The sequence below is a fragment of the Nematolebias whitei genome, chromosome 1 (assembly GCF_014905685.2).
Source record: "Nematolebias whitei isolate Nwh7 chromosome 1, NemWhi1, whole genome shotgun sequence".
Classification (NCBI taxonomy): Eukaryota; Metazoa; Chordata; class Actinopteri; order Cyprinodontiformes; family Rivulidae; genus Nematolebias; species Nematolebias whitei.
Genome location: NC_056498.1, coordinates 32,546,707 through 32,566,382, shown reverse-complemented (window position 1 = coordinate 32,566,382; position 19,676 = coordinate 32,546,707). Strand labels below are relative to the sequence as shown.

Here is a 19,676-nt window from a genome sequence, read left to right as displayed (position 1 = left end):
TTTTTTTTTTTACAATAGAACAGGATTCCATTGCAGTTTGCACCAAGCAGCTACTTTCCATGTTTTCCTTGTTGGGGAGGTTGTGGACACTGGTTTTGAATGATTTATACCTCGTCTTTCTTCTGACGACTAGCTATGAACTGTCAGCCAGGTGAGAGTTCAGATCCCGCTTCACGCTGGAGGTTTGTGCGCGACGGTGAAGTTCGACTGCTGACAAACACTCTTTGTTTCATTTGGCTCATCCTAATCTTTGGAGACTTGCATCAGTGCCAGGATGAATATGGATACTGATCGCCGGTTGTTTATTTTAGCATCTGTGATGTGAGAAATTCATTATGATCTAGTTATTAAAAAAAAAAATGGGTCACAGAATGTTGTTTTGACAGCTCCAGCTCTCCCCTCCCTAAATCTTTTGAACATCTGATTAGAGGTACCAACGCTGAAGTCAGTCCACGTGCCAGACTTTAATTTCAGAGGGCACTTCTTCGGAGGTAAAAAAAAAAAAAAAGTATTTTTTTGTCCTTTCAGTGACAGGAGGAACATTTGTAGCAGACAGCCTTTCAACACCAGACTGCCATTATGTATTCAATGTCAAACTCACAGCACTGCTTGAGCTTTCTGAGCACACTCCGGAGATGTGTGAAAGTGCTGCTGGGTCCTGCTACATCTTCATATCTCTGTCACAATTAATGTTCTTATTTAAGTTATCTTAAAAAAGAAGCTTTTAGGACGATTTCAAAGGGATTCGGTGCAGTCAGGGGTTGATGAAAACAGCTGTCGTACTGCGATATTGTTTTCTCAAGTCGAATCTGAAACTCATTGAAATGTAACAAAGAGATAAAATGTCAAAGGTGTCCTTGACTACAGCTCATTTTTTTAATACGATTCTGAATACTACTAAGTCGCTGTTAACTTCCCCCCATTATTTTATGCTTTCTGCGTCAAAGCCAAAAAACAGTTTTTAGCACCTTATTATTTGCAACTGACATGTACAAACAGCATGTGCTAATGCTAGAGACAGTACGCTAAGCTCTGCACGGATCACACCTCGGTTGTTACTCGGGGCCTGTTACTTCCTCTGTGAGTTTACACCTTCAGTTTATCTACTTTATACCTAAGGCTACCGGCTAAGGCCCTGTACACACGTAGCCTGGTGTTTGAAAAAACGAATATCCGCGCAAAAAAATATCGCCGTACATACATGTTCGGATAGAGAAAATGATCGTCTACATGAACCCGGTGATGTTCACCACAGAGCGTTGTAAAGAATATGCCCAACCCATAGGAGGCAGTGTAGTGCAAAGGTGAAACGTATATCAGCAAATCACAACCCTTCAAAGCAACCACAACTTCCTGTTAGTATTGAATCATGGCGCCTGGAGGTTCGTTTGTGTGGACAGACCGCGAGGTTGAACTACTATTAAATACCGTGTTGGAGTACAAAGTTAATAAAACTCAGGAAAATGTCGACTGGGAATCCTGTCAGAACAAGTATGTTGATATTTTAGCGCTTTTTTTAGAGCATTACCCAACGGAGTCCTCCGACGAGTTTCCCCATTCACATGCCGACATCACGCGCGGGAATTTAACAACAAAAATGAAAGCAGTCCGAGGTAAATATCGCCATGCTGTTGATACAGGACGCAGGAGTGGACACGGTCGAGTGGTTCTTCTGTACTTCGAACTGTGCGAACAAATCTGGGGTGGCTCTCCAGCTAGTACTACCATATCCTCCGGTATTGAAACAGCTGACCTGGATCATTCTCGGACCCTACCCTCACCATCCACATCTTCTTCCTCCACTACCATGGATGTAGCAGACACAGGGTCTGATAATGAAAGCAGTGTGGGTCCTACTTCAAAGGAGAGGAGAGACCTGCTTGATGTACGTATATTTTTCTGTCCATTCCTCATAAATAAAAGTACTTTTGCTGTAAATGTTCATCTGTTGGATGTACTATAATTCACGGAACAGGTTTGTTGAATTGTGTTGCTATTAAAAATACAGTTAAGGCAATATGTGTGTTAAAAATTATGCAAGAGTTGAGGTGTGTGGTGGAGGCTGGAATGTGATGTTTTTTATATTTTACTGTGTACGGGTTGCTGATTTATTTTTATTATTATTGCAAAAAAGAAATGACACCATCATGCTCTTACTCATCTCATATTATGTTAGGCCTACATATTCATTAGTTTGATGGGGTGGTGGGTACAAAATACACTTTAAGACATATAGCAAACATTGGATACGCTGTTATTACATATTGTTATGTAGAAGTGATGTGAAAAGTACAACATCAACATGATCCAGGTTTACTTTTTTATGTTTAATTGTGATGATTTTCATTTCTCTTTTGAAGGCAAAACTAAAAGGACACAGACACGACCGTCTGAGGAGAAAGCTGCCTGCTGAGACCCAGTGGCTGAATGCTCTTGAGGAAGACCAGCGTGTGAAAAAGAGACTGGTGGAAATCATTGAGACATCAGAACAAAAAGCATCCGAAAACTATTCAAAAATGTCCAATACACTGGAAAGACTTACCACATCGATTGTTGATGGGTTTTCTCTTCTGAAACAGGTCATTCATGCACCTGCACAACCACCACACTACATGCCATATGAGCCAAGAGGTCCGATGTATTCGCACACAATGGCCCACCATTCTGTCCACCAAAACTCAGCAAATTACCCATACCCAAACAACTCCACTTCTGACAGAACACGTCAAAACACAAGACCAGGAAACACTATGAACACTGAAGCTGTGTTCCACACACCTGCTGAAGCCACTGACCAATTTTCATTCAGTCAGGCCCTTTTTAATGACCAGTAGAGTACTGTTTTATACATCGAAACAAGTCTGGTACAGTTAAGTATATACAAGTTCCACTTTTGCACAAGGTTGCACACATGTCAGGTTGTTAATCACAGTGTTATTTACTCTGACAGTGTTTTTTTTCTGTTTGCTATCTTTTTATACATACTGTGAAAAGCTTAAAATGTAGCAATTGCACAATACTTTAACTATTTACATTTTTGTTACGTGAATCTTTATAAGAGTGGTGATCTAGTCCAGTCCTTGGGAGCTACTGCTACTTAGATGTATTTCTCCAAAACACCACTATCAAATACATACTGATGATTGAAATCAGCTATTTCATACTGGTTTGTTGAAGAAAATGCAGCTGAAATGTACCTGTGGTAGCTCCCAAGTTATGGACTTGGGCATCACTGATTTAAAAGTGTACAGTAACTGTGCTGCTTTTCTCCCATGTTTAAAAAGCTTTATCTGTTGTAGATCTGTTATAATCTGATCTGTTCATAAATGAAACACAAAATAAGAACATGTTAAGTGTGTTCGTTTGAATAAATTGACAAACATTTTAAAAGCAAGTTTCTTTATGTGAATTTTTGTGAATATGACATTTATCAGTTACAAATACAGTCATGTTCATCAGAAAGTATTGGCAGCACTATTTAATACACTACAGGTCCAATTTTAAGAGAGAAAAGTAAAATCATTTCACTTAAAAGTCTGTCTAATGAGCTACAAACTATTATATAATGTATCTAAATCCTGGGTGGTAGCTTTTCATGCATTAATAGAATGAAATGCAATAACATTGCACAAAACAATTTAAAAATTCTCTAACATACATGGTGCTAACTATAACGTTTTTTTATGAAAAAACAACGCAGTCTGCTAAATAGTTCACAGGTTTTTGTGTTTATGGATCCAGACACTGAGTGAGGACTCTCCTGACCCGCTTTCCTTCTGCTGCCAAGCTGTCTCCTCTGACCACTGGCTGTGTGTCCGGTTGATTGTTCCTGTCATGTTGAATAGCTTCAGTTATTCTGTTTTCATCCACAGTGTCTTTTGATGCCTCACAAAAATTGTGCAACACAAAACATGCATATATAACAAATGGAAGATCGTTCATATTGATGTCCATGGCTCTCCTCAGGGCTCCAAATCGGGCTTTTAGTCTTCCAAATGCACATTCAATCACCATTCTAGCTCGGCACAACGAAAGTCCAAAGTACTGCTCCTGAACATTGCTTCCTCCGTTAGCATATTCTTTCATCAGGTAAGGTAGAAGTGGGTATGCAGGGTCACCCAGTATGTAAATGGGTATAGCGTCTTCGTTCTCCACAATTTGTCTTGGACGGGGGGAATCTTCATGTTTTTCAGATTTGTGTTTATTGTGGAGTTAGCAAAAACTCTGGCATCATGCACACTCCCTGGCCATTTCACAACTACATCAATAAAGCTGTACTTGTAATCACAGGTGGCTTGTATGTTAAGAGAAAACCTCCCCTTCCTATTTAGGTACTCTGTAGAATTAGCTGATGGCTGCTTTATCTCCACATGAGTCCCATCCACAGCTCCAAGGCACTGAGGGAGACCATAAGCCTGCTCAAATCCCTCAACAAGTGCACGCACAGCAGTCTCTGTTGTTGGCATTTTTATGTAAGATGGTCCCAAGTACACAGTTATAGCCTTACACACCTCTCTAATTATGTTTGAGACTACTTGTCTTGATAAGCCAAATGCATTGGCCGTTTTACGCAGTCTTCCCTCGTCAGCCAAATAATATAGCGTGCATGCAACTTTTTTGACCACACAGACTGGAGATCGCATTACAGTACTCTTCCCTTGAATGTAAGGAAGGAGTAACTCCGAGAGCGACAGTAATGACGACCGTGACATTCTGAAGTTCTCACGCCATTCCTGTGGGAGAACAATTTCCTTCTCAAAGTTTTCCCACCAGCCAGCAGTGCGTCCAGGTCTGATCCAAAACCGGCGACGGCGACGCTGAATGGCGGTATTGTGCCTCCGTATCGGTAGGGATAGTTGCTGTAAAAGAGCTGAACGCCAAACGCTTTTTCTCCTTTGTAATTCCATCTGTTGGAGCAGTTGTGCTTGTAAAAACAAGCAAGCAAAAATTGCCTGAACCAGCGTTACAATTAGTACTTCCCTAAACGCAGTCATTTTCCCTCCGAATGAATGGGCAAACAAAAACAATTGTCGCACATGTGACGTCAGCGCCGCGCTGCACCATCTGTCGCAGACATAATGCGCATATCTCCGGTTCCGAAAGTCCACACGCAAACCCGAAAGAGGAGATTTCTCAAATCTCCACTTTGGTCGGAGTTTTTGTTATTATTCGTTTATAGTTACATCAACCGGAGTTCACGTGTGGATGAAAGGCCACACCGCATGATAAACTATTCGGTTTTCCTGATATCCGGCTACGTGTGTACAGGGCCTAAGACTCCTTGAAGAACAGAAAACAGCATCTAGGTGCAGACCTGCTTGCTTCTTATAGCATCATCAAAGATCTTATATATCCATCCATCCATCCATTTTCTTCCGCTTATTGGGGGTCAGGTCGCGGGAGGACTTCCCTCTCCCCAGCCACTTGGGCCACCATCTCCGGGGAATCCTGAAGCGTTCAAAGGCCAGCCGAGAAACATAGTCCCTCCAGCGTGTCCTGGGTCTCTTATTATTACGGTGATTAAAAAAGAAACGGGCTTGCCAGAACTATATTAATGTAAGAAAAACTTACTTATTTAAAAAAAAAAAAAATGACACAAAATAGAAATGTGGTAGCTTAAAGTGTCTGACATGAATTTCCTACAAACACAAAATGTGGAAGAAAGCATCTTCATATTTAAGAAAATTGGCACAGTACACATGATTTTACTGTTTTGTCACGAAACTGGCATATTTTCTTTTGAACTTGTGGTCAAAGTGAAACAGGAAGTGACGTCAAAGGGGAACTCCCTGGTCTTTGTTCATTGAAACAATATTATTCATTCATTCATTCAACCTTTATTTAAACAGCTAAATCACATTGAGCCTCAAAGACTCATTTACAAGTGAGACCTGTTTGGACAGACAAAAAACAGTGGTTAACTGGACACATGTAGGAGTTGGAGGCGAAAAAATTCCTATCAGACTTTTCTTTTCTTGCCTGAGGAAAAAAACCCTCTAATATTAAAAAAAAACACCTCACACAAACAAGCACATATTTACGTAGACATTCTGCAATCGGAGACGAGAGCGGTCAACAACGCTTATAGATGCTCTCGAGGTCACTGTAATCAGTTAATGTCCTCCGGTGAGATCCATAAACATTCTCGAGGTATGTTGAGGAATGGCCAAGAATAACGTCTATGAGAATCCAAGAGTACTGAAATGATGACACAAAGTTTATTCATCTGGTTCATCTGGTTATCAGTTGGAAATTCCTCAAGGAGGGGGTGGTGAGCGTCAGATCACATGTTCTCCAGGCAAATTTAGATAAGATGGCCTTCAAGACCAGCCAAGGAAACCAAAATTTAGATAAACACAGTTGTTTTAGGGACAGGTAAGACTTAATGACATCTACCTAGAATCTGTGTTGGTCAGCTCAGTTCCGAAATGTCCAAAATAACATGGCCACACCGATGGAACGTGACTGAGTAAAATCCCCAAGATCTGATCCATTCAGCCCAAAGCATTTGAGTCCGGGTACTCGAGACACGAACCAAGCCATCAAAAAGGCAAGCAGCGTGATCGAGTCCAAATTTGCTGCCGACGACTTCCTTGATTGTAGATAAAACCAGCAACCAGCCAAATCCAAAAAAGCAGGAACCAGTTATCGAAAATCCAATTAAATATGCTTCCTTAAAATCCACAGATGGCAGCAGAGATAGACATATCATCAAGTCTTCCAAGTCGATAAGATATCCAGCTGCGTGCGTGCCAACAGGGCAAATCGGCTCGCCTAAAGTCTGTCTTCTCTTCAAGAAATGTTGTAAATTGAGTTGAGGAACCAACTGGTCAAAACAGTCCATAATTATGGTTCAGAAGAAATGCAAGAGTCTCACAGCAATTTCACAGACAGACACAGCAGCAAAACAAAGCGGAGAGGGAGGGAGGGAAGCATCCGATCTCGTCGAGAGCAAGTGGTGAAGTGAACTCTGACTCATTGTTTCTCTTATAGTGGCTCAAAGTACTCTAAAGAAACATGAGATACTTCTCTACTATGTGTTGAAGGTTATAATCACCCACCTTTTATGGGGTGGGTGATAAAGCATGTCATGACTTTTGAATGTGTTTATAGAGTGAACTAGCTAGCTACTTCTTTAACTCTAACACTAAAGTGCCTGTGACATCAAATTTGGGTAATAAATATGAATGCTTTTTTGTAAAGATATCATTATTAAAGTATTACAAAACATCAAAGTTCATGCTCAATAATCCAGATATACAATCCAACATTTTTCAGTCAGGTCATCTGGACAGCTCCAGCAATGGAGGAGGGGGCGTGCCAAAGACACCATCTTAGCACCAACATAACTGGCTTGTTCCACTTTGGAGTAAGCTGTTGGGGAAAGAATCAGTTTTGTGTTGTGTGTTTCCTTGACTGATGAAGCCTTCTGGATCGAAGGTGAAACGTTTCAGTACAAAAAAAGAAACTGTCCAGATGACCTGACTGAAAAATGTTGGATTGCAAAAACACTAAGATATACGCTAAACACTACTAATGTAAAACAATACGGCGTATCAACAGCAGCCCAAACATGAGTCTGTGGTGAGCAGATAGATATGAATGAATACAGCAGCATGAGATCAGCAGCATGGATAATCAGCAGCACAGATAAGTCAGATATCACCAATTAAAGTGGCATTACAGTACAGTGATTTTCCTTGTTAGGAATTTATGCATCTAACAGCTTCAGGGTAGAAGCTGTTCCTCAGTCTAGTGGTTCTACACTTAATGCTCTGCAACATTCTGCTTGAGGGGAGCGAGGCAAAAAAGTGTGTGTGCTGGGTGAGTGAGGTCCTTCATGATGCATGCGTGTTTTTGTGTGTGTTAATCACTCTTTTAGAAAATATCTCTTAAATTAGTAGCTGAATTTAATTTAAACTTTCAGCAAGTACAAGTGCGTCTAAATAAAACTAGAATATCGCCAAAAAGTTCAGTATTTTTTTGTCAATTGTTTTACAAAGTGAAACTCGTATTACACGTTAAACAGAGTGAAATATTTCAAGACTTTATTTCTTGTAATTTTGAAGAAAGTCCAATAAAAAATGAACGAGTTTGGAATGAAAACCACTCAGTTAACTGGGATTGTGCTTTCTGTCGTAAACCACTGGAACAGTTCAGAGTCAGAGATTCTTTATTGTCGTTCGCACCACATGTGGCACAAGTGGTGGATCACAGGGTCCCGGTTACATCCAACAATAAAATGTAAAAGAAAAACAATGATAACATCTAAGATATGAACTAAGAAAAACATCAACTAAAAATACACTAAGCACTAATAGCATAAAAACTTTACATCGAACAGCAGCACGAACATGAGCATGAGCATTCAACACTGTTCTGCAGGACCATCGGGCTAATTTGTAGTCAAGAACAGGTAAGATGAATCAGACTGGTCTTGTGTTTCAATTCAGGCCCGGAGCCACACATATCCACCAAGTTCTCCAGTCTGAATGCGTTGAGGTGTTTGGTAGTCAGCCCCGATCCTTATTAATGCTGCTGGTGTTCTGGCAGTTCTTTGGTGGGTTTGTTTCTTTTGGCGTTCTTCTGCAGGGTTACTTAGTTCTGAGCTACCAAAGGATTACGTCCGGAAACTAAAAGAACTCTCATACACACGCTCACACACGTGAAGGTAGAAGTGGTGCCTCTTCCATTGCTCCCCCTCTCTCTCGTTGTCTTTTCAAAGCCCTTAAAAGGAAGAAATCAGACAAAAAAGAAAATGTGTGCATGTCGGCTTCAGATCTAGACTTAGACGAAGGCAACGTTTTCTCTTCGGGCCAGAACCACATAAGCACAGCCATCTGTACGGCTTTCAGATACATACATTGTGACGTTAATGGAAAGATTTGATAACTCGGTTCTGTCTGTTTTTCATTTGCCAGTTCATAATAGAAGACATGAAGCAGCAACAAACCAACAAACACAGCAACCTGCACCGTGAAGACCAGCACATCACAGTGGAGGAGCTGTGGAGGGGCTGGAAGACCTCTGAAGGTAAAGTCGTCTCTGCCTGCACCAAGATGGCGCCAATACAAATACAGTGCCTTGCGAAAGTATTCGGCCCCCTTGAACTTTTCAACCTTTTGCCACATTTCAGGCTTCAAACATAAAGATCTAAAATTTTAATTTGTTGTGAAGAATCAACAACAAGTGGGACACAATCGTGAAGTGGAATGAAATTTACTGGATGTGTCAAACTTTTTTAACAAATAAAAAACTGAAAAGTGGGGCGTGCAATATTATTGGGCCCCTTTACTTTCAGTGCAGCAAACTCACTCCAGAAGTTCAGTGAGGATCTTTGAATGATCCAATGTTGTCCCAAATGACTGATGATGATAAATAGAATCCACCTGTGTGTAATCAAGTCTCCGTGTAAATGCACCTGCTCTGTGATAGTCTCAGGGTTCTGTTCAAAGCGTAGAGAGCATCATGAAGACCAAGGAACACACCAGGCAGGTCCGAGGTACTGTTGTGGAGAAGTTTAAAGCCGGATTTGGATACAAAAAGATTTCCCAAGCTTTAAACATCCCAAGGAGCACTGTGCAAGCAATCATATTGAAATGGAAGGAGTATCAGACCACTGCAAATCTACCAAGACCCGGCCGTCCCTCTAAACTTTCATCTCGAACAAGGAGAAGACTGATCAGAGATGCAGCCAAGAGGCCCATGATCACTCTGGATGAACTGCAGAGATCTACAGCTGAGGTGGGAGAGTCAACAATCAGTCGTACACTGCACAAATCTGGCCTTTATGGAAGAGTGGCAAGAAGAAAGACATTTCTCAAAGATATCCATAAAAAGTGTTGTTTAAAGTTTGTCACAAGCACCTGGGAGACACCAAACCTGTGGAAGAAGGTGCTCTGGTCAGATGAAACCAAAATCCAACTGTTTGGCCACAATGCAAAAGAACATGTTTGGAGTAAAAGCAACACAGCTCATCACCCTGAACACACCATGCCCACTGTCAAACACGGTGGTGGCAGCATCATGGTTTGGGCCTGCTTTTCATCAGCAGGGACAGGGAAGATGGATGGGGCCAAATACAGGACCATTCTGGAAGAAAACCTGTTTGAGTCTGCAAGAGACCTGAGACTGGGACGGAGATTTATCTTCCAACAAGACAATGATCCAAAACATAAAGCCAAATCTACAATGGAATGGGTCACAAATAAACATATCCAGGTGTTGGAATGGCCAAGTCAAAGTCCAGACCTGAATCCAATCGAGAATCTGTGGAAAGAGCTGAAGACTGCTGTTCACAAACGCTCTCCATCCAACCTCACTGAGCTCGAGCGGTTTTGCAAAGAAGAATGGGCAAAAATTTCAGTGTCTCCATGTGCAAAACTGATAGAGACATACCCCAAGAGACTTCAGCTGGAACTGCAGCAAAAGGCGGCGCTACAAAGTATTAACGCAAGGGGGCCGAATAATATTGCACGCCCCACTTTTCAGTTTTTTATTTGTTAAAAAACTTTGACACATCCAATAAATTTCATTTCACTTCACGATTGTGTCCCACTTGTTGTTGATTCTTCACAAAAAAATTTAAATTTTATATCTTTATGTTTGAAGCCTGAAATGTGGCAAAAGGTTGAAAAGTTCAAGGGGACCGAATACTTTCGCAAGACACTGTATGTTTAGCTACTATCCTGATTAAAGTTGTCGACCTTTTTTCTGTTAAAAGAGCTTAAACATCAGGAAGACTGTAGTGGCTTAATACTTAGGATAGTACATAACAGATGTGCAGCCAGTACAATGACAGATGCAGAGACCATTAGTAATTATACACCTGTCAAAGGTGGGACGCGTTATGGTATAGTCTCCAACTTACTCTTGTCCTGCCCATAACTTCTGATCCACCCAAGATAATTTAATGAAGCATTATATGCATCATCGGTGAGAAAGAACTGTGTGTGTTTTTTTATAATAACGCCTCTTTGTAACCTTGGTGCTCTGACATCCATGTTCAGACCCACAGTTAAAAACTTGGGGATGGACTTTGACATGGGTTTTTGAAGTTTGATAAACATACAGCCTCTGTAGTCAGTTACATCTTTTAATCAAAATAAAACCTTTTTTATTTTAATCATTTTGACCTGGAAATGCCTGTTCATGCTTGAATCAGCTCTAGGCTTGACTGCTCTACTGGTTTGTATGTTGGAATCCCCCCGTCCTCCGTCAGACGCCTTCAGCTTGTACCAAACGCTGTGGCCTGACTTTTAATCAACAACGCCATATGCGATAACTTCATCCCTGCTTTATTGGCTTCCTGTCCATTTTAGAATAGATTTTAAACCTTTATTGTTTAAAATGAATTCTGAAACGGTTGTTTACTATGAGAGGATCAACTAATACATCTTTACCGTTTGTCCCCAAGTCTGAATGCAAAGGATGGGGTGACCAGACCTTTTCGGTCGTTGCACCCAGACTGTGGAACCAACGACCTCAGGACTTGCGCTGCATCACTGATCTGGGCCTTTTTAAATCTATTCTTAAAATCTTTTTATTGAGGCAGGCTTTTAAGACCTTGTGGCATTTCCGTATTAATTTTGTTGATTGTTTATAGCGTTTATGTTGTGAATCATTTTGTTCACCTGTTGGTTGTTGTCAAGGGCTCTATAAATAAATGCTGATCGATTGATCACTAAACCAAGTGTTGCATGCACTTTTCGTCACCCCTGCTTCAAGGTCAAGGTCACAAATCTTGGTTAAATGTTATACAAGGGCTTTGCTTGTCTGCACCATTGCTATACGTTTGTTGATGGGCGTATAATGTGGCGTATGCCGTACTTTGCTTTAATTACAAGTCCCATGGTGCAGGTGTGGTTTCCTAAAAGTAAGAGAGCCTAGTCACATTCCCTGGTGCGCTCCTTTAACCTGATAGGAATCAGTGGCCCAGTTGTATTTTTTTCCCTGAGACTGTTTTCACCGAAACACTTGGTGCTCATGAATCCACCTGATTATCTGCTTCCCACATCTGCTGCTCGGATTAACATTCCTCTGTGACTCCGGCTCTACGTACTGAACACACCTGACCGACCGGGTGCTCACAGTTGTATTAAAATAAGGACAATGTGGACTTTGTTGTGTTCAAACTAAATTGAAACATTCAAATTAAATGTTTTGCATTACTTGGAAGAATGCATTTCGCCTGCCTGCTTTTATGCCAGACTTCTAAACTATAATCTTCTTATGAGAAATGACGGCGTTCCAGATGGTCAAACTGTCTCATGGGATGCACAAGATGCATTTGAGCATCTTAGAAACATTTTTGTAGCAGCCGTTTTTATTCAAGTTGACTCCAAAAGTTAATCAGTTGTAGTTGAACATCCAACAACTGCTTTCTGAAAGTTTCATTCAAATTTGCCCTGTGGTTCATAAAAAGTGTTTGCTAACAGACAAAGTTGCAAAGTTGACTCCAGCAGTTAATATCAAAGTTTCAGATAATGATGTTGAACAATATGTCCCTCAGAGGAGGAGTTTGAAAAGACTCTCAGGTACTAAAACAACAGATTTTAGCTCAGTAGCTGTAAAATTGTTCAAGTTATAGCGATATTTGTGTTTACCAAGTTTGATTAGTTTTAGCAGCCGTCTTGAATTGGGTTGACTTCAAATGATAATGAGCTGTAGACGTACACCCAATGATTATTTCTTTAACGTTTCATTAAAATCTATCCTGTGGTTCATGAGATATTTTGCTAACAGACAGAGAAACAAACACAGGTAAAAGCTTTGATGTTGGGCAATAATAATACCACAAATAAATAAAACTATTGCAAATGTTTTGTTTTGTATTTTCTCATCTTTATCTGTTTTTGATATTTAAACATAATCTTCTTCAGCATAGTGCAGAAGGTTAATGGCGCCTTTGGCTCAGTGGTTAGCACTGTTGCCTCACAGCAAGAAGGTCCTGGGTTCAATTCCCGGTTTGGACCTGGGGTCTTTCTGTGTGAAGTTTGCATGTTCTTCTTGTGCTTGCGTGGGTTTTCTCCAGGTACTCTGGTTTCCTCCCACAGACCAAAAACATGCGTGTTAGTCTGCCTTCAGGCCCAGGCCTCCCTTGCAAAAGAGATCTGTGATCTCAATGGGATTTGCCTGGTTAAATAAAGGTTAATAAATAATAAATAAACATACAACATATCACTGGTTTTCTAAATTATCTCTCAGGCCGCAAGAAAAGTGTTTTTAACACTTCTAGTTATTTAAGTGTCAATAATGGTGTACCACAAGGCTCCGTCTTAGGACCCACTCTCTTTACAATCTGCGTAAGTAATGTAGGTCTGAAATGGGGTAGAGGTAGGGTCAACTTGGGACCAGAACATCACAGTTCAACTCTCCACCATTCCCATGTGTTATTGTGTCCCTGAGCAAGACATCCAATCCCAGGCGCTTACATAGCTGCCCACTGCTCCACCTGGGCGTATCTCGCATGTGATGGGTTAAATGCAGAGAACTAATTTCACCATTGTATGGAGCATACAATGATTATAACACAAAGCACTTTACTTTACTTATACTAGTTTCTGTTTGACAGAAAATACAAACAAACCGACAAAACCGCTTTAAATGTAAAGGGCTAGTCTCAAATTAACATCGAACTAAAGTCTTCTTTGGTGGACCAGTGTTTTATTTCATTACTTTTGGTAAAAGCCGGAGGACCAGGTGTGGTTCTGCGAACTCAGTGAAAGTCTCACAGAAAAATATGCAAATGTGTCGAGTTACAAAAAGACACCACAGCAGCGCTGAAAAGTCCTCATTAGCCTCAACGCCTGAGAGTCTGTTGAATGTGGAGCCTGGAGTTTATTCAGAAACAGCTTGAGGGTTTTTTTTTCAGCTCTGAAAGTCTCAGCAGTTCAACCAACGGCTGAGGGAGCGAGTGAAAATAAAGTGTTCAACAGGAAATGAATCCATAGGAAAATTCAAAACGAGACGGACTTTCAGCTTTTACACTTTGGGCTGTTTTGGATTTCATAATCTTTTATCGTATAGAAGAACAAGTAGATTTAGGCGTCGAGCATTTATGCAAATTAATGTGTACTTATTTAGATGATGGCTAATACGTAATCAGCTTGGGATGTTTATTAGCGTTGATTGTCGTTTGTTTATTTCTCGTGTATTACGAAAGTTTGTCTCGGCGTTTGAACGAAAATTATGCCTCAAAAAATCTTGAAAGTTTAATTTAGAAGTTTTATTGTTTTTTTTGTAGATTTTCTTTTATAAACTCTTTGGGAAAAAGTTTATTGTCATTGTTTTTCATAATGAAATTATATATATATTTTTAATCAGGTTCTAAAAGTGTTTCATTCAAACCTCAAGTGCACAGAAACCTACGACAGAACGAAAATATGAAACGTTGTGTGAAAAAGTGCACCCAGCCCATGATTCAGCACTTTGTAGAACGTCAGCAGTAACTTTTAGTCATTGTCTTCTGTCTTTATCTGTCCATCATGGTGGTTGTGGAGAATCTTTGGCCCACTCTACTTTACAACATTGCTTCAGTTCACTGAGGTTTGCAGTTCATGATTTCTGCACAGAGGTCTGAGGTGTTAGGGTTAGGTTGCAACATCTTGATATTTTTTTAAGCCATTCCGTTGTAGATTTTCTGCTGTTTTGGATCATCGTCCTGTTGAATGAACCTCTTCCGCTTCAGCTGTTCATACAAACAGTTGCTGCAAAACAAGCCCCGATCATCACACCTCCACCACCATGCTCAACAGTTGGTAATGAGGTGCTTTTGATGAAATGTTCAGTGTTTTTTTTTTTTTAAACTAAATGTAACGCTGTGCATTATGGGTAAACATTTCTACCTTATGTGCCCACTGTAAATTGTTCCAAAGGTCCAATTGTATAATGGTAGGGGAAACACTGACCTTTAACCTGCTAACTGAGGCTTGCACTTTAAAGATGGAGCTCTGGGTATGTTTGATTTTCTGAGCATTGCACAGTCTGACTCTGGGGTGAATTTGCTAGGACATCATCCACTCCTGGGATGATCGGCAGCTGACTTGTTGAATGATGAACTCTAAATTGTTTAAAGATGACCACTGACTCTTCCAAAATAAAGGGGAAGTGCGCAAGAATGACTTCATTGTTTTTTTTAACTAAACCAAAATTATCATCTGAAAGGGGAAATGGGGGATCTGCCTTTTTCTGAATGAACCCCACTGAAACACACACCCACACACACGTTCTTGCGTTTGTGACTTATGAGGACTTTGCATTGACTTCCATTAATTTCTATAGACTAACCCTGACCCTTAACCTAACCATTACCAGTACAAGCCTAACCCTAACCCATCCGCAATTCACACCTTAGTCCTAAAAAAAAACCCTAACCCCCCAACAAGACTTCTTATGGCAGGGGTGTCCAACTCAATTACAAAAGTGGACCAAAATTAAAAACTTGGTCCAAGCCAAGGGCCGGTTTCAGTCGATACATTAACTCCAGTCAGATATGCTGGTTCATCAACAAGAGTTTAATTGGTCCCATTTGGTGTTTTCTGCTGCTCTTTCCACATCAAAATGAAAGATTACTGAAAAATCCAACCTTTTTTCTGACTTCAAAGTTAATAAACTCTCCTGAGAGGTCTGTACTGAACAAAGTATTTAGTACCGGTAGTTTTTTTTTTTTTTTAAGCAAAGTGAGAAACAATTAAAAAAAAAAAGTACTTTTAAAATATTTTAGGGGGCCAGATTTGGCCCACGGGCCTTTACTTTGACACGCGTCTTATGGGGACCGAGCTGTGGTCCCCACAATATAACCTGAAGCAAACACACACACACACACATACACACAATCAGACTTGGGTCGTAACACTGTAGATATTCAGCAATTTGCTCCTTTGTTATTCAAGTATTTCTTCTATTTCTGTCTCCCTTTTTTATTTTTGAGGAATCGATGAAGCTTTTTAAAAAACAATCGATCGTCACGTGAACTCGTACAAAGCTGATCGCAGCAGCTGAGCAGCTAAGACTTGATACCTGCAGGACACCTGGCTCGTTTGCTAGTCCTGTTAAATGTTAGAAAATATCTGAAGCTCTGTGCAGCAGCACATGAAGCCAAACTCTTGTTAATGTTTTAATAAACGTTTTAGTCGAAATGCATTTTCCAGACCCGTTTGTCTCTGATCTGTTACCGTGTGTCTGTTTGTTCCCCAACAGTCCACAACTGGACCGTGGCGGACACGGTGCAGTGGCTGAAGGAGTCGGTGGAGCTGCCGCAGTACGAGAAGAACTTCCGGGACTTCCGGGTCACGGGGAACACGTTACCTCGGTTAGTGCCGTGCTGCTCCAACAGCCTCGCTGTTCAGGTCTCAGGAGACATTTGTTGAGACCTTCTGTCTGCATGTGGAAGTGAAAAATTAGCTACATGGGTGGTCTTTGCAGGGTCTTAACGAGGTCTTTAGGCATATGGGTGAAGTCCATAGTGGTTTATTATCATGGTGGTAGGGTTGGGTGATCGGACAAATATACCGACCACTGGTGCTAACTTATTTTAGGGATGATTTTTCATTTTTATTTTTGCCAAGTTAATTTCTCTTTCAAGAGTTTTGTCCTGTAAATCAATGGTTCCCAACACTGGTCCTTGAGGAACACCATCCTGCATGTTTTAGTTGTTTCCCTGCTTCGACACACCTGATTTGAATGAATAGGTGATTGACAGGCTTCTGCAGAAAATGGGGAAGTAATTAAATCACAGAATCAGGTGTGTTGGCGCAGAGAAACACCTAAAATGTGCAGGATGGTGGTCCTCGAGGACCAGCGATGGGAACTTCTGCCCCGAAGTGGTCCAAGAGTCCAGGCAGTACAGAGCGAGGTAAAGGGACAGAAAAGACAACAAGAAAAACCCATTTGGTGAGAACTAAGAGCAAAGCAACATCACGGTTGCCCTCAAACTGAAGATTTTCTAGTTTTGCTTCAGACACGTTCTAATAGGTCACAGCGGGGTCATTATCCTGTGTGAAGGGAGGGGGGGCAGGGGTCTAACAGTACCTGAAACTGTGTTCAGGATCATTGCGCTGTCTCATAAAACAAATATAATCAATAAATCTAACTTTGATGTCACGCACTGCCTTTAGTTATGAAGTTTCTGCTTTGCTGCCACGTGTGATCAGTAGTTTTTATGACTCATTACAACAGAAGCCAGTAGTTTCCTTTAATCTGTGTGCTGCTGCCCTCTGCTGGCTAGAAAAGGCAGCACAGGGAACCTAGTCCAGTAATATATTTAAAAAATATATAAATTGTTTATATTTTTAAAAATCTCTCAGTCTAACAAGGTTCTCCTCAGAGTGACGTGACGAGTGATCCCTCCGCGAGGACTGAATCAGGGTTCGAAGCTGTCACGGTGTATTTATACATTTCAAAGTTCTGCGTGCGGCGGAGCAAAGATGAAGCTGTTATTTAGGGACTGTGACATTAAATATGTTCAGTGGGACATGGGCAACGTGACGCGCTGCAGACTTAGTGTACTGAGTAACTGTAACAGAGGAGGTGGGGGGTGGTCTCATGTTGCACCGCTCAGCTGACTCATGAAGTGATGTCATAACTGAAGGCTTCAACGTGTCAGAGAGGGTCAGACTGGTGATCGAAAGCCCACCTGTTCCTCCTACACCGGATGATGTCTTCACAGGAACAACGCTCTGATTCACTTATTCTTTCAGCTGTTCCCTTTTCAGGAGGTCACAGCGAGTCGTCCTCCTCCATCTCACTCTGTCCTCGCTCCAACTACCTCCATGTCCTCTCTAACTGCATCCATACATCTTTGTCTTCGTCTCTTTCTTGGCAGCTGCGTTTCATTTTTGCGTTGCAGAACTTTCCCTCCATTTACGCAGAAGGCAGCGGCCAGAAGAACTTTTTGGCTTCTGGGTAGTGTAGTTCTTTTGACTTGGGTTACAGTGTAGGCTTATTGAAAGAAAACTACAAAATGGCAGCGCCTGTCCAAAATATTTTTTTTACGTTGACTCTTTCTTCCGTACCGTCAAAGTCACGTGAGCCTATTAAAGTTGACAATCGTGATTCCTGTAGAATCTTACTGAGAAAGAGCAAGTCCGAAAAAGTCGGACCGCGAAGTAGCGGGGGACTATACTCACTGTCCCTCCTCTGGACATGTCCAAACCATCTCTAACTTTATCTCCCAGTTGTTCAACCTGTGCTGTACCTCTGATGATCTCATTCCTAATCTTATCCATCCTTGTCACTTCTAAGGAGAACCTCAACATCTTCATTTCTGCCACTTCCAGTTCTTTCTCGTCTTTTTGTCCATGTCTCCAGACCATACAACACAGCTGGTCTCACCACTGTCTTGTAAACTTTTCCTTTGACCCTTGCTGACACCCTTATCACACATCACTCCTGAATATTTTCTCCATCCACTCCATCCTGCCTGGACTCTCTTTTTCATCTCTTTACTACATTCTCCATGTTCCTGGACAGTGGAGTCCAAGTCCTTGAAGTCCTGCACCTTTGTGGCCTCTGCTCCTTGTAGCCTCACTGTTCCACCTCCTCCCTCTCATTCACACACATGTACTCTGTCTCACTACGGCTGACTTTCATTCCTCTTCTTTCAAGTGCATACCTGCACCTCTCCAAGTTCCCTTCCACCTGTTCCCTGTTCCCACCACAGATCACAACATCATCTGCAAACATCATAGTCCACGGGGATTCCTCTGACCTCATCTGTTAGTTGATCCATCACTAGATCAAACAAGAAGGATCAGCATGGATCATGTTTAGTTTCTGCTGCAGAGCTGAATCTGTTTGTGTTGTGACGTTTTCCACGTGCAAACCCACTTTCTTCATGTTTCCGTTTTGATTTCAGAATAGCAGCGAACGAGCCGTCGTTCATGTCGATGCAGCTGAAGATTTTGGACCAGCGGCACAAGCAGAAGTTGAACCTGAAGGCGCTCGACGCCGTGCTCTTCGGTCCTCCTCTCCGTAAGCGTGCACGCTTTGTCGTAGAGCCACAGCCTTCAAATCAAACGTGCTAAAGCCGCCAACTGTTTTATCACCCCCCCCACCTCCCCCATCCACAGGCCCACAGCACAACTGGATGAAAGACTTTGTCTTGATGGTTTCCATAGTGATCGGTGTCGGCGGCTGCTGGTTCGCCTACATTCAGAACAAATCCAGCAAGGTGCACATTTCTCAGATGATGAAGGATCTGGAGAGTCTGCAACACGCCGAGCAGAGCCTCCTGGACCTGCAGAGTCGGTGAGCGGGGGGACAACAAAAGATCTGCTGCAGAGTTCTGTGTCTTCTCACTGCCTGCATGGGGAGGAGAATAAGAGGGGTGTGGTGGCGGCTCTCGCCCACACTTTAGACGGTTTGCACGCTTTTCTCATTTTAAAGCAACTCCGAAATAACAGGTGTTAAAACAGGTCGGTTTAATCTGTTTTATGATGTTTCATATGATCAATTTATGCGAGGGTTTAAAATGAGAGAGTTTATGATGAACAAACATCTGATGTAGAAATTAAAAAAGACAAATCTGTGTGACAAAACAAAAATAGACTTAAATACAGAAAAACTGACCGAACTTAAAATTAATGCAGCTTGTCTGCAACATCCATCCATCCATCCATCCATCCATCCATCCATCCTCCCTCCCTCCCTCCCTCCCTCCCTCCCTCCCTCCCTCC

The 19,676-nt window shown here is 41.6% G+C and overlaps 2 protein-coding genes across 2 annotated transcripts in view; both read left to right on the top strand.

The window, feature by feature from the left end:
• stim2b (stromal interaction molecule 2b) overlaps positions 1-19,676 on the top strand; it is a 68,841-nt gene that overhangs the window by 41,345 nt on the left and 7,820 nt on the right. Inside the window, exons 3-6 of the mRNA XM_037676436.1 lie at positions 8,922-9,033; positions 16,201-16,312; positions 18,857-18,972; positions 19,071-19,248. Coding sequence (XP_037532364.1) covers positions 8,922-9,033; positions 16,201-16,312; positions 18,857-18,972; positions 19,071-19,248 — 518 coding nt within the window. The remainder of the gene's footprint in view (positions 1-8,921; positions 9,034-16,200; positions 16,313-18,856; positions 18,973-19,070; positions 19,249-19,676) is intronic.
• LOC119409547 lies at positions 1,170-2,910 on the top strand. The gene is made up of 2 exons (XM_037676448.1): positions 1,170-1,885; positions 2,361-2,910. The coding sequence occupies exons 1-2, from the start codon at positions 1,370-1,372 to the stop codon at positions 2,832-2,834; spliced, it is 990 nt and encodes a 329-aa protein (XP_037532376.1). The 5' UTR covers positions 1,170-1,369; the 3' UTR covers positions 2,835-2,910.